Source organism: Cervus canadensis, chromosome 9 (genome assembly GCF_019320065.1).
Source record: "Cervus canadensis isolate Bull #8, Minnesota chromosome 9, ASM1932006v1, whole genome shotgun sequence".
In the NCBI taxonomy this organism is placed as follows: Eukaryota; Metazoa; Chordata; class Mammalia; order Artiodactyla; family Cervidae; genus Cervus; species Cervus canadensis.
The window spans coordinates 63825993-63839358 of record NC_057394.1 but is presented as its reverse complement, the minus strand read 5'-3'; the positions used below and the strand labels follow the sequence as shown (position 1 = coordinate 63839358).

Sequence of the window (13366 nt, the reverse complement as noted above, 5' to 3'; positions counted from 1 at the left end):
CAGCAAAGACTTGTCTAATTACTGTGGCAATTTTCTGGCAGATGGTAGTAGCCTTATTTAACAAAATACAAATATTACCACGATTTCTGACAGATACAAATAAAAACACTTGAGGAACGATCACCTTTAAAAATTTGTACACGGCACCATATGGACTAGAGGTGGTCCCAATTCTGCCTAAGACCATTTGGCTACTTTTGCAGTCAAAATTCAGCAGCAAGTGATAAATTCTCAGAACAGATCTCCAACAAATATAGCCAGGTCAGATCTACCCACTGGAGCCAGGAAGCAGAGATGGTTATTCTGGAGGTAAATGCCCCTGACAAATGAAAAGGACTACTCAATGTGTGTACTGGGCCAACCTATAAATGGTATAATTTCAATGATTTTACTTCCTCATGAAAAAAGAAAAGACTGCCTACTCAAATACCTTCAACAGGTAACCTGATGGCTATTATTTCACATTTAGTAACAAAAGGTTTAAAATCAAATGCCCAGTTTGACTTATGCCCCTTCACTCTTCAAATGTATTCAGAATTGATAGAATAAAAAAGATCAGAACAGGATAAAAAGCAAGATGCCTCAAGATAGTATTACTAAGAAGAACAGAAGTGAAGAAAGGAGAAGCTGGGATAATAAAGATAAACTTTCCATACTTCACAGTTTTGCCTAAGGTTTAGCCCTGTTGATTTTCAACTGTGAGTGAACAAAGAGAAATTGTGTACTGAGGTATTTTTATCCTGCAAAGCTGTGAAGCTTTGTAGAAACAGCACCACATGCCAATACTGTTTCTCAGGACCTATAATTTGAATCTTAAATACAGCTAAATGCACTTTTAAAAGAGTAGTCATCCTGGAGAGATTCCTTAATCAAGGTATACTGCAAATTCTTAACTTGAAAACGCTGACTTTTGGTCAATTACTCTACTAGCTTCTTACTGAACATCAAGTTGCCTGAACAAAGATGAATGAGCTCATAGTCCCTGCCCTCAGGGAGCTCACTATCTGGTAGAGATGTAAACAGAAACAGTAAAAGTAAAATGAAAAGCAAAATGTGATTAGTGGTTTACTAGCAGATGTATGGCATTACAGGAACTTGGTGGAGATGAGGCTTTTATCCTGAGTGGGAAGAAATGCTGGAGAGGTTTACATCTGAGCTGAATCTGAAAGGAAGAACAGGAGCATGGCAAGCACGAAAGAGCACTGCAGACAGTGGGGCAGGAGGGAACTCGGGGAAGACGGGAAACGACTGGCTTTGCACTAGTGCGCACCTGAGCTGGGATGGCAGCAGAATAAGAAGGGGTTAGAAGCCTGAGGAGCCAAGAGAGCAGGCAGGAGAGGCGGGGGGTTCCAAAGACAAGCGCTGTTCAGGGAGACAGGACAGTACCCAGACGATGAAAAACTATCCCTCTCCTCCTCCAGCCTTAAGGCAAAAACATCTGAGAACTGACAGAAGGAAATTAAATAAAATCTTTGTTGCTTAATTACATCAATGATTTAATTATGTATATGTACGTGTGTATCCATACATACACATATATACTCCCAGTAACTTTTTACAATCATTTGGAAATCCTATTTCATCAAAATACTAAGCCTTCAGGAGCAGTCTACAGCTTAAGGGCTGTGGGGACACCTGCTATGGCTTTTCAGAGGGAAAGGGACCATGTTTACCGTTAATTTCCCTACAAAGCTTGCTTGCACCAAACAGCATTCCTCATGAGGACCTGTGGCGGCCTTTTAAAAAACTCTGGATAAAACACCATGACTAGATTTTCATGGTACTTCTATACCACTGGTATTTTTGCAAGTTTACTACAGCTATCTATTAATACATTTTAAAATTATTGTATTAACACTTCAATGAAGACATCCAGCTTCTTTCACATAATCCTTCACTCTTAAAGTGATAATTAAAAAGGAGCAGTTTAAGGGGAAAGGAAGTGAGAACAGGGCGTGCTTAACGGCAGAGCAAGCTACCTGCCTTCTTGGGTGAGCTCTTTAGGACTTCCAGTACCCTGGTCCTTCAAAAAATCTTTGATGAAGAAGACTTACAGCCCCATGTTTTACAAAATCACACATTTGGAGAGCCATCAGCCAAAGCATCACTTTAGGAAGGGATGATAAGATTTCCAAAGGCAACTTGGGAAATTTTCAAGATTAGTATCCTTTATATTTTTCATAAAGATTCTGAACATCTAGTAGAAGATTTATACACTACAACTCCAGGGGTTTCAGATCTATACATGATGGTGGGCACACTAAGGAGTCCTTGAGGGCAAGAAAAGGATAGATGAATACTGTGCAGGGAAAAAGTGAACTCAGATCCCTGTGTCTGAATCTGGATAATATCTAGGAACAGCTCAACCACTACTTTAGGTATTTTGTTTTGAAAAGAGGATTATTACCACGAACTCTCTAAAAAAAAACAACAAAAACTCATGTTCTTTTTCTCAGCTCTAGTTCTCTTTCTGCTCTATTTCCAATTTAAATTTGATTAAACTAATTTATCTACCTCAGGGCAGGAATTCAAAAAGAATCTTTGTGTGCAAGTGTCTTTTCATCATGAGAACTAAAGACAAACCAGGATGGGTTGGGAGTATCTCTGGGACAGGAGTACTTACTCAGGTAAGTCATAAACGTAATAGTTAATATTTATTGAGTACTTTGTGTCAGACACATCATATATTATATAGTGCTATTTAATCATTATCACAACCCTGACATAAACGCCACTATCACATTTTACAAAATACGAGGCAATGAAGGCACAGAATGGCCATGTACTTTGCCGAAGATCAGCCAGCCAGTCACTGGGGAAGCCAGTCTCTGAAACCATGCAGTGAGACCCCAGAGCCCGATCTCTCACCCATCTCACCCTATTAAGGCGTCTTCATAGGTCCAGAGCTGCTTTCTAATAAAAATCTGGACCTTCTCACGAGAGAGAAGATGGTCATTCCTCAAAAGGAAACAACAAAGGATGCAAACATCCTTGATGAGTGTTTCTGACCAAAGATGCTTTTTCTGGTAAAAAACAGTTTTGCTGTTGATCTGATGATTACCTCCCCAGGCCCGGCCCCCACCCCAGCCCCTCCGTTACGGAGCAGTAGCCACATGTTCTGGATGTGACTGACCCTCCCTCCTAAATGTGTCCACAGGTGGGCGTGAAGCCTTAGTCCATGCTTCCCATCTTCACTGACACATTTACTGGTTCCAGGATAAACTCAGAATCCATGTTGGCCCGTGGAAGGAAGTGAAGGGTTGGTTGAAGACAAAGTCACTTAGCTCCTGGGGCTTCATAATGAAGAAAGAGGCGGATAATCCTGGGAGCTGCAAGAGGCGGTCTTGCTACCAAGAGAAAGGTCAGTCTGAAAACAGGTCAGCTGGAGAAAAACGGGCCCAAAAAATCAGAACCGAGCTAAAATACTGGTGACACGGAGAACTCCTGAGTAAAGCTGCAGCTAAAGTGCACAGTGCCACTGGATTCAATTCATGTGAGTCAAGAGATGTCTTTTATTTTTAAGCGAGTTGGCATTGGATTTTCTGACACACATGCAAGCATCTAACTAGTATACTAACCATTAACCTCAATATTTGTCAAAAACTCTATTCAATAAAATGTGCTTCAAATAAGATCACCAGAAAGCTAAAACCCAATACTATTATTTCTCTGGTCATAAAATTATCTTTATTGAACTCTGAATTACTTCTATGACCTCAATTTTTATTAACAATTAACTGTTTTTCTATAAAACTGATTTTAGTTTATTATTCATTTTACTGTTTAAGAAACTTTATATACAAATTTACATTAATATTATGTAAACATACATTTAAACATGAAAAGAACACTGTCATATGCCCAACTCTGTGTGGCTACTGGGACTCACATCAAGCTTATGTTCAGCCATAGCTGAACATTCTAGATTTTGTGGTATATGTTTCCTAATTGCCAGAACTTTCATTATTTGACTCTTCAAGTTCTTGTTTTAAAGTTGGCATTTTAATTTCTCCAGGCTATTCACAGTAAGGGTCATTTTACATCCCAGTTTACCTGGGACAGTTTATACTGCTGTCTCAGTGTGGCTTTCTCTCTAGTTAGGCCTACTTTCCTTCTTAAAAGTATCCTGTTTTACATGAAAAGATGCTCAACATCACTCATTATCAGAGAAATGCAAATCAAAACCACAATGGGGTACCATCTCATGCAGGTCAGAATGGCTGCCATCAAAAAGTCTACAAGCAATAAATGCTAGAGAGGGTGTGGAGAAAAGGGAACCCTCTTACACTGCTGGTGGGAATGCAAACTAGTACAGTCACTATGGAGAACAGTGTGGAGATTTCTTAAAAAACTGGAAACAGAACTGCCATACGACCCAGCAATTCCACCGCTGGGCATACACACTGAGCAAACCAGAATTGGAACAGACGCATGTACCCCAATGTTCATCACAGCACTGTTTACAATAGCCAGGACATGGAAGCAACCTAGATGTCCATCGGCAGATGAATGGATAAGAAAGCTGTGGTACATATACACCGTGGAATATTACTCAGCCATTAAAAAGAATGCATTTGAATCAGTTCTAATGTGGTGGATGAAACTGGAGCCTATTATACAGAGCGAAGTAAGTCAGAAAGAAAAACACCAATACAGTATACTAATGCATATATATGGAATTCAGAAAGATGGTAACAATGACCCTATAATGCAAGACAGCAAAAGAGACACAGATGTAAAGAACAGACTGTTGGACTGTGTGGGAGAAGGCGAGGGTGGGATGATTCGAGAGAACAGCATCGAAACATGTATATTATCATATGTGAAGTAGATCGCCAGTCCAGGTTCAATGCATGAGACAGGGTGCTCAGGGCTGGTGCACTGGGATGACCCTGAGGGATGGGATGGGGAGGGAGGGGGGGGGCGGTGCTCAGGATGGGGAATACATGTACACCCATGGCTGATTCATGTCAATGTATGGCAAAAAACCACTGCAATATTGTAAAGTAATTAGCCTCCAATTAAAATAAATTAATTAAAAAATAAATTAAAAAGAAAAAAGCATCCTGTTTTAAATGATTAATTATATAATCATCCTATTTACAGGGCTTCCCAGGTGGTGTTAGTGGTGAAGAACCGGCCTGCCAATGCAGGAGACTTAAGAGACGCTGGTTCGATCCCTAGGTGGGGAAGATCCCCTGGAGAAGGAAATGGCAACCCACTCCAGTATTCTTGCCTGGAGAATTCCATGGACAGAGGAGCCTGGCAGGCTACAGTCCACAGGGCCGCAAAGAGTCAGACACGACTAAAGCGACTGAGCACTCAGCATATCCTATTCACAACTCATCTTGTACTTCTTTTTTAAATATAAAGGGACCTGGCTATAAGATCATCATCCTAAAATATAAGAAAAATCATTTACAAAATAATTAATCTTTATGAAATATATATATATATATATATATATATATGGAGAAAAGTAAAAACTCCAAGGACTAGTTTAAATGTGGTGGAAAGAAAATGCTTCGGTGCTGTTGCTGCGTTAGGCAAAAATTTCATTTGCAGATCCTTCTCTGGGCATGAATTATACTCCCCACAAATTATATACAGATCTACTGAGTGAGAGGGTCCTTTCTGCTTTCCTCGTAATAAGACAAGGCAGATACAGCAGGATAAGTTCTCCCCAGGAGAGAATGTGAATCACAACATGCTCCCTGCTGTTTGGAGTCTTAGCAGAGAAGTGAAACCCCTCTGCAACCAGTGTTCTGTTCCCAAAGGGAGAGGCTTTTCTTACCAGGTTTTTGAAGAAAACCCACAAACAATGAAAGAATTAAAAATAAAAACTTTTGAGACAAGGATTTTTGGCTCAATTACTGACATCAACATGCAGAAGTTAAACAAAGAAGCTGAATGCGGCTGACTTCTATGTTTCTGCACCTAGTTTTGCCTTCCCTTTTTATTTCAATCCATTTCAACCCAACAAATACTTCCAGTTATCTATTATTTGTAAAGTACTATGCTAAGTGCTGAACATACAAAAAGGAAAGGAAGAAGGGAAAACGGACAGGAAAGGAAGAAAAATAAAGCTCTCGTTCTCTGTTCTCATGCAGCTTGTAATGTTGTAGAAAATGCAACCACGTACACCTCAGCAGCAGACATTTATACACTATCAGTGAAGAGGAAGAGAATGGGGGAGCACAGGAAAGGGCGGGGGGCAGATCCTGCTTGGACTGGGGAGTGGAAGACACGCGGTTTCTCTGAGTGACACGTGGGTTGCTTTTAAAGGCTCTTGGCAGAAGGTAGCTAAGGCATTCTAGGTAAAGGATGCAACATGTCACACAGGCATAAAATGCACAGGTGCCTCGTGCATCTGGGAAAACAACCTTAGTGTGCTGCAATGGTCAGACATCTAGGCAGAGGAGACAAGCTGAAAACGAAGCCAGGAAGTGAGACAGGAGCCAGATGATCAGAAAGGCCCGAATGTCATTCAAGGGCAGTCAGAAAAAGGCCGTGACTTGCCGAGTGGCTCAGTGAGAAAGAGTCTGCCTGCCGACGCAGAAGACACGGTTTGATCCCTGATCTGGGAAGGTCCCACATGCCTCTGAGCAACTAAGCCTGGGAGCCACAGCTCCTGAAGCCCGAGGGCCCTAGAGCCCGCACGGTGCAACGAGAGAAGCCACCGCAATGAGAAGCCTGGGCACCGCAAATCAAGTGTAGCCCCCGCTCGCTGCATCTAGAGAAAAGCCCACAGGACAACAAAGACACGGTACAGCCAAAAAAAGAAAAAAGGAGGCCGTAAAAAACTGAGTCAGTGTGTGAAATATCCAGTCCAGGATACCTGAAATACTGAGGGGCTGACTGTCTCAGACACTTCCGCTTTGATAGCACCCACATCTGGCGATCTGGCTTTCCACTTGACATCAGCAGTGCCGCCACATTTCTCTTCCTCCCTCACTGCACTGTCAGTAAATGTTTTTAGATAATCCTCTCTGTGTGTTTTCATGAGGTTCAAAGATGGAAAGCTCTCTAGAGCAAGAAGAATTATCTAGTGATTTTTCTAAAACCGAGTCTTAACTTAGTGATCACAGTTAAGTAAGTAAGTAAGTGAAGTCACTCAGTTGTGTTTGACTCTTTGCGACCCCATGGACGGTAGCCTATCAGGCTCCTCCATCCATGGGATTTTCCAGGCAAGAGTACTGGAGTGGGTTGCCATTTCCTTCTCCAGTGATCACAGAAGGAATCTGAATATGTTGACTAATGATAAACAAAATACATGAGCTACGACTTTGGGCTCAGCTTACTTCCCTGTTTTGGTAATTCACCCACTGGTACTCTTCCTAAGTTTAAGTACTTCTTGCTTCTCTAACTTTTCACATAAACTGTCAATCGGACTGAAGTTTTAAGGGCGTCTCTACCCCCCTGCCTTCATGAGCACATTACACGGGGTGGCAGAGGGCCAGCCTGAGCCTCACGGCAGGACATGCCTTCGGCCACAAGAGAAGGGCCACCACCATCAGTCTGGGCCGGTCCCACAGCTCGGGAAGTTTGAGATGAGTTTATCAAGTCCTGCCACCTCTACCTCCAAACATCCTCAAACTTAGTCTCTCACCTCCCGTGGGCCTAGAACCGCCTTGCTGAGTCACTCCGATGCTTGTACCTGGACCATGACCCCAGCCTCTAACCTGCCTCCCTGGCTTCAGTCTCTGCACCGCGGCCAGAAAGCCCTGTGTGCTCACTCACTCAGCCGTGTCCGACTCCTTGCAAGCCCATGGACTGTAGCCCTCCAGGTTCCTCTGTCCATGGGATTTTTCCAGGCAAGAAAACTGGAGTGGGTTGCCATTTCCTCCTCCAGGGAATCTTCCCGATCCAGGAACTGAACCTGAGTCTCCTGCATTGGCAGGCATTCTTTACCACTGTGCCACTGGGGAAGCCATGGCTAGAATGACCCTTCTAAAAACACAATCCCTTCACTTTGCATCCTGGTTAAAATTCTTCAGCGCCTCCTTAATAGCAATAGCACATCAAGTCCAAGTTTCCTACCACAGCACAGATGACTCTTTAACAAGTCGTCTAACAAGCATAGGAGACTCTTTAATTGTCTCTCCTGCCCTTTATTCACTCAACACCTATTTCCTGTCTACCTACTACATGTCATGAACTATTCCAGACACTCAGGGTGTGTGTGTGTGTGCGCGCACACATGAGTAAACAAAAAGCAAGTATACATAAAACAAAAAACAAACCACGGGGGCTTAACCTGCACTGGGGCAAAGCTGGCACTACACACAGTAAGTAAATTACATTAGGTCACTACGTGCTGCACACAAGCACAGAAGTAAGCGGAGTGGCCGGGCAGGCCTCATTGAAACAGCAGAATTTGGGAAGAGACGTGACCAAGGTGAGAAAGCATGCTCCAGGCAGGAAAGACCATCCGCTGCAAAGGAGTGTGCCTGCGCTGGTGGGCTGTTAGAGGTCAGTGTGGACGGAGCAGAGTGAGCAAGGGGAGGGGGAGAGCGGGTTCAGATGGGGAGAAGGGGGAGAGAAGGGCGGCAGACCGTGGAGCGCCCTGCAGACAGCTGCAAGGACTGGATTTTATTCTGAGTAACATGGGAAGCACTGCAAGTGACAGAGGAGCAAAGGAACGGCACGGCTTGACAGGTTTTACAAGAACCGCTCTGGCTCCTGCACTGCCAGCAGACAGCAGCGGGGCAAGGGTGGAAGCAGGAACTCTGCTAGGAGGCTCTGGCCGCGATCCAGGTGAGACACAAAGGCAGATCACGTGGGTGCTGGGAAACGGTCAGACGGCAGGTGTGTAATATTCGGAAGGTACACTCAGGAAGATTTTTCTGACACATTGGATGTGAGGTGGGAGAGAGGAGTCAAGAATGTGTAACCAGGGCTTCTGGACTAAGAAAATGGGAGGACAGACTTGGCATGAGCTCAGAGCAGGTTTGGGGGGGCAAGACTGGGAGTTCAGTTTTTGACATCTTTGAAACATGTCAACTGGACTTCCCCCCAGGCTTTTGGATATTTAAGTTCAGAGTTCAAAAAAGGGCTGGAGCTTCTGTTTTTTTTTAAACACTTAAAGCTTTTTGGCTGTACAGGGTCCACTGTGGTGCACAGGCTGGTGGCCGCTGCGCACGCGTTTTCTCCCGCTGCCGTGCGGGGGGCTCCTCGCCAGGAGCGGCACGAGGGCTTCGCGCTGCAGTCTTCTCTCGTTGAAGAGCTCGGGCTCCAGGGCACGCAGGCTCGGTCACTGCGCTGCATGGGCTCAGCTGCCTCGTGGCAAGTGGGACCTCAGTTCCCTGGCCAGGGATCAAACCCACGCCCCCCACTCTGGCAGGCAGATTCCCAACCACTGAGCCCCCAGGGAAGGCCCTAAGGCTGCAGCTTGTTTGCTCTGATCGAAAAAAACCCACATTCCAGGCTTGGAACCACACACAGGTCCCTACATGGCTCCCTGCTGTTTTCCCCAGGTCTCTGTGCCTGCCTGCCTGCCTGCCTAAAGAGTTGTTACTCCCATCTTTTCCCACTTGGTCAAAAAAAGTCTCAGCCTTCAAGACTTATGTCATATAGCATCTATTCATGAAACTCACATAATTATCATCTCCTGAATTACCCTGTTTCCTTAAGTTACTGACCAAACTGAACTATATGATAGCTGGTTTTTCGGCATACTCCAAAAGGCTAAACAATTTTAATGTCTTCTTTGGTAAGGAAAAAGCAGCCATTTCATAATATAGCAGATGACTTGCCTGATCTGATCACCAGAAATCTTTAGAAACTTTTAAAGAAAATTAAGACCACAGAAAAATATTTTGGCAAAGAGCTGAGTAATCAGATTTTGCATTTTCCAAGTTCAGTAGTTATTTGAAGAAGATAAATTCTCAAAAAGACTTGTATTACATAATAAATTTTATAGGCTAAAAACAAAGAGGAGCATCTGCCTGTGTGCCAAAGTTATTTACTCTTCTAAAAAATTTTCATTTTGATTGTCATCCTTTCCCTTGCCCTGGGGAGGCATTGAAATTAGAAGAGTTATTGGACAAGAAAACTAGTCTCTGTTTCATTCCCGAGAGACAGACACCCCATCTAATTGAGAGGGGCGGGGCGGGGGAGTTTAAAAGATGTGAAATTGAGAGCTGATCCAGATCAGTCAATGTGGATATTCAGAGGGGCTGTGGCTGCCACTTGGAAGTGTGAGCCCAACTACCAGTTCAGTGCAGCTACAACCTTCTAAAATGTGTGCACCATGAGGGCAGAGATTTTCTTTTGTTTTGTTTACTACTATTTCACATAGTTAAGTACGGGGGAAATTTAAAAATGTGTAATTCAAGACTATATGGGGGATTGAAATACATTCAATATAAATTATAAAATAAGTACAATACATTTCATCCAAGTTTAAAAAATTGTTGACTCTTTGAAAGTCACAAAATTTGAGGTACCAAGAATTTGCAATCATAACCTTTAAGCATGAATTACAAAAGGGTAATAACCACGTCCAAAAGTGTGGAGGAGGGACACCAAAGCAAAATCTCTAACAAGGTAATATTTATAAAAGTTCTTTGTAGATTAAGAAAAAAGGATGGTATTCTAGCAACCAGTTATACTTGCTTTTTAGTGTATGGTATTTGAGATACACATTCATCATGGGAAAATTATAGCCCTTGAAAATAAAATGGTGCAAAGATCTTGTAAAGACGTCTTTAGAGAATCAAGATTTACAAGGACAACTAGAAAAAGACATTTAAAATTTTTGATTCCAGGTTATAGTAACAAAGTAGTTTAATACAACCCAAATTAACAGCCTAGGTTCTGAAAGTTCCCTTACTGAAGAAACTCTTTTTGAGTTTAATTTTAATATAACTGACATTGTATTAGTTTCAGGTATACACGGTAATGATTCAGTCAAGTGTATACCCTGGAAAAGGCTCACCACAGTAAGTCTAACTTCTGACAGCAAACATAGTTGAAAAAAAATTTTTTTTCTTGCAATGAGATCTTTTGGGATCTCTTCTCTCAGCAACTTTCAAACGTGCAATAAACCACTATTAACTATAGTCAGCACTGCCCATGACATCCTCAGGACTTACTTATTTTGTAACTAAAAATTTGTTCTTATTTGATTTTAAAAACAAACAAGCTTTGAAGAAAACACTTGTAACAATAACCATTGGTTTTATGCAGTCAATAGGCAATCTAATATATGTATTTCAATTCTAAAAAACAAAAAAACACACCAGGTATCGTTTTAAAGTTAAAAAACACCAACCTCTTTAACCTCATGTAGTTTTCATTGGCAGCAGGTCGGCATTCAGCTCTTTGTACCACTATTCCTTCCAGTGAAAGCTTATCTTGAATGGAAAGAAAAAAATTAACAAATGTATTTAGATAACATTTATCATTTTCAAGACTGTATTTTGACATACTAACCACAGTAACTGATCACAATCAAATATAGTCAAAAATATAAATCAAGGAAAGAAAAGGAATATTTTTAAGTTTATAGTGGTATCACTGATAAGAATAGCAAAAAAAACGTATTCGTAGCTAGTAAAAAACTAGGCTCCTGTCAGGTTTATTTACAGACTGCTGCAGCCCCTTGCCAATAACAGCTTTTATACACTTAGCTCTTTCTAAAGAGAGTGGCTTAAAAGGGCACAAAATCAAATAAATATTTGAAGGGTGTTCAGGCTACATCATCTTTGAAGGGTGTACAGAGAAGCAACTTCTGAAAACACAGTCTAAAGCACTAAATCAAAGGTATATACATAACGCGTTATTTGAATGCGTGGGTACGCACATATATATGTGCAAAAACAAAATTCTAGAATACACTGTGACTAGAACAGCTAGCCTAAAAAATACTGTGAAACTAGTCAGGTTCTTGCCTAGGTTATACAGAATACCAGTTCTGCCTGCCAGTTGCTCTTTTATTTTTAGCAAAATGATTAATATGGGTGTGGCAAAACTAGAGCTTTTAAATGCTATGAATATTTGTCCAAACAGAAGGAAAAATTTTCCTACTGTTAGTAAGAACTCTTACGGTGACACTGATACAATATTCAAGAGAAACAAAAGTTAGCACCTACTACTGTGCGCCTACTAGGCACCAAGTCACTTTAGATCTCATCTTATTTGATAATGCATATATGACTGACCCACGGTGGCACCAGCTTTACTGCAGTCTGGAAATGGATGACTATGGTTAGGAACAGTTACGGTTCAATCATATTTCTAAGAGAATTCACCCAAGTACTCAGGAGAGATTCAGGAACTCCTTTGGCTCCTCAGCAATGCATTTATGACCCATCTTTGGAGGGCCAATGACCTCATACATTCCACAAACATTAACCAAGTGCCTACCATGCAAAGGGAACCATCTAGGCACTGCAGAATCCAAGATGACTGAGATGCAGTACTATCTTCAAGAAGCGCACAGTTCACTGGGCAAACAGATAAACTGACCAAAACGTAAAACACCGATGCAACCACGCCCACATGATTTATATGAGGAAAATTTTCTGGACTTTCCTGGTGGTCCTGTGGTTCAGAATCCACCTGCCAATGCAGGGGACATCGGTTCAATTGCCGGTCTGGGAAGATTCCACGTGCCTCGAGGCAACTAAGTCCGTGCGCCACAGCTACTGAGCCCACGTGCTCTAGAGCCCTAGTGCCGCAACTGCGGAGCCTGCGAGCCGCAGCTAAGGAAGCCCACGCTCCGTAACAAGGGGAGCCGCAAAGTGAGGCCCGAGCGCTAATAACTAGAGTAGCCCGCACGTAGCAACAGAGGCCCAGCATATCCATATCCATACATGAGGTCTTCCACATGCCAAAAATTTTATGGTGATCTTTTGTGGTTTTTGTCTCCAAAATCCTATAACTCCTTATTATGGCCCCTAAGTACTAACTGCAAACACACAGTTATGCAACAGTTTGATGCAACATAAGCACAAACCTCAAGGTACAGGCTGACAGATGATGGCAAAGAGTAATGATGAGAAGCATGTCTACCTTATACCAAAATATGGCAGGAAGGAAAGAATAAGCAGGCTGAAATTATTTCATATTAAACTTAAATTCTAAAAGTAATTTCCTTACTAATGAATTTAGTAAGATTAAAATTTGAATTTTTTAAAGCAAAAACAAATCTTATATTCAAGCATGCCCCTCCACTGAAGCTGAAAGTTCAAGCTAGAATGATTCTTGTCATAACAATCACAAGATTTGGGAATGACTCCAATCTACAGGGCCTTAAATGCATGAGAAAAGCTCACTACTGAAACATAAATTAATCCTTTTTTAAATCTAGAATACTGTCTCCAAAGATAATTTAGTTGCATACCCATGTGTTTACTAATAT

At 42.1% G+C, this 13366-nt stretch overlaps 1 protein-coding gene across 3 annotated transcripts in view; it reads right to left on the bottom strand.

Moving 5' to 3' along the window:
* The window catches only part of GTF2F2 (general transcription factor IIF subunit 2), a 108144-nt gene that overhangs the window by 27088 nt on the left and 67690 nt on the right, over nt 1-13366 (bottom strand). The window contains exon 5 of one of the 3 annotated variants that reach the window (XM_043477859.1): nt 11276-11357. The exons of 1 other annotated variant lie outside the window; for it this stretch is intronic. In XM_043477859.1, coding sequence (XP_043333794.1) covers nt 11276-11357 — 82 coding nt within the window. Of the gene's footprint in view, nt 1-11275; nt 11358-13366 lie in introns of those variants that run through there. One more of the 3 variants, XR_006271180.1, reaches the window with a different exon arrangement.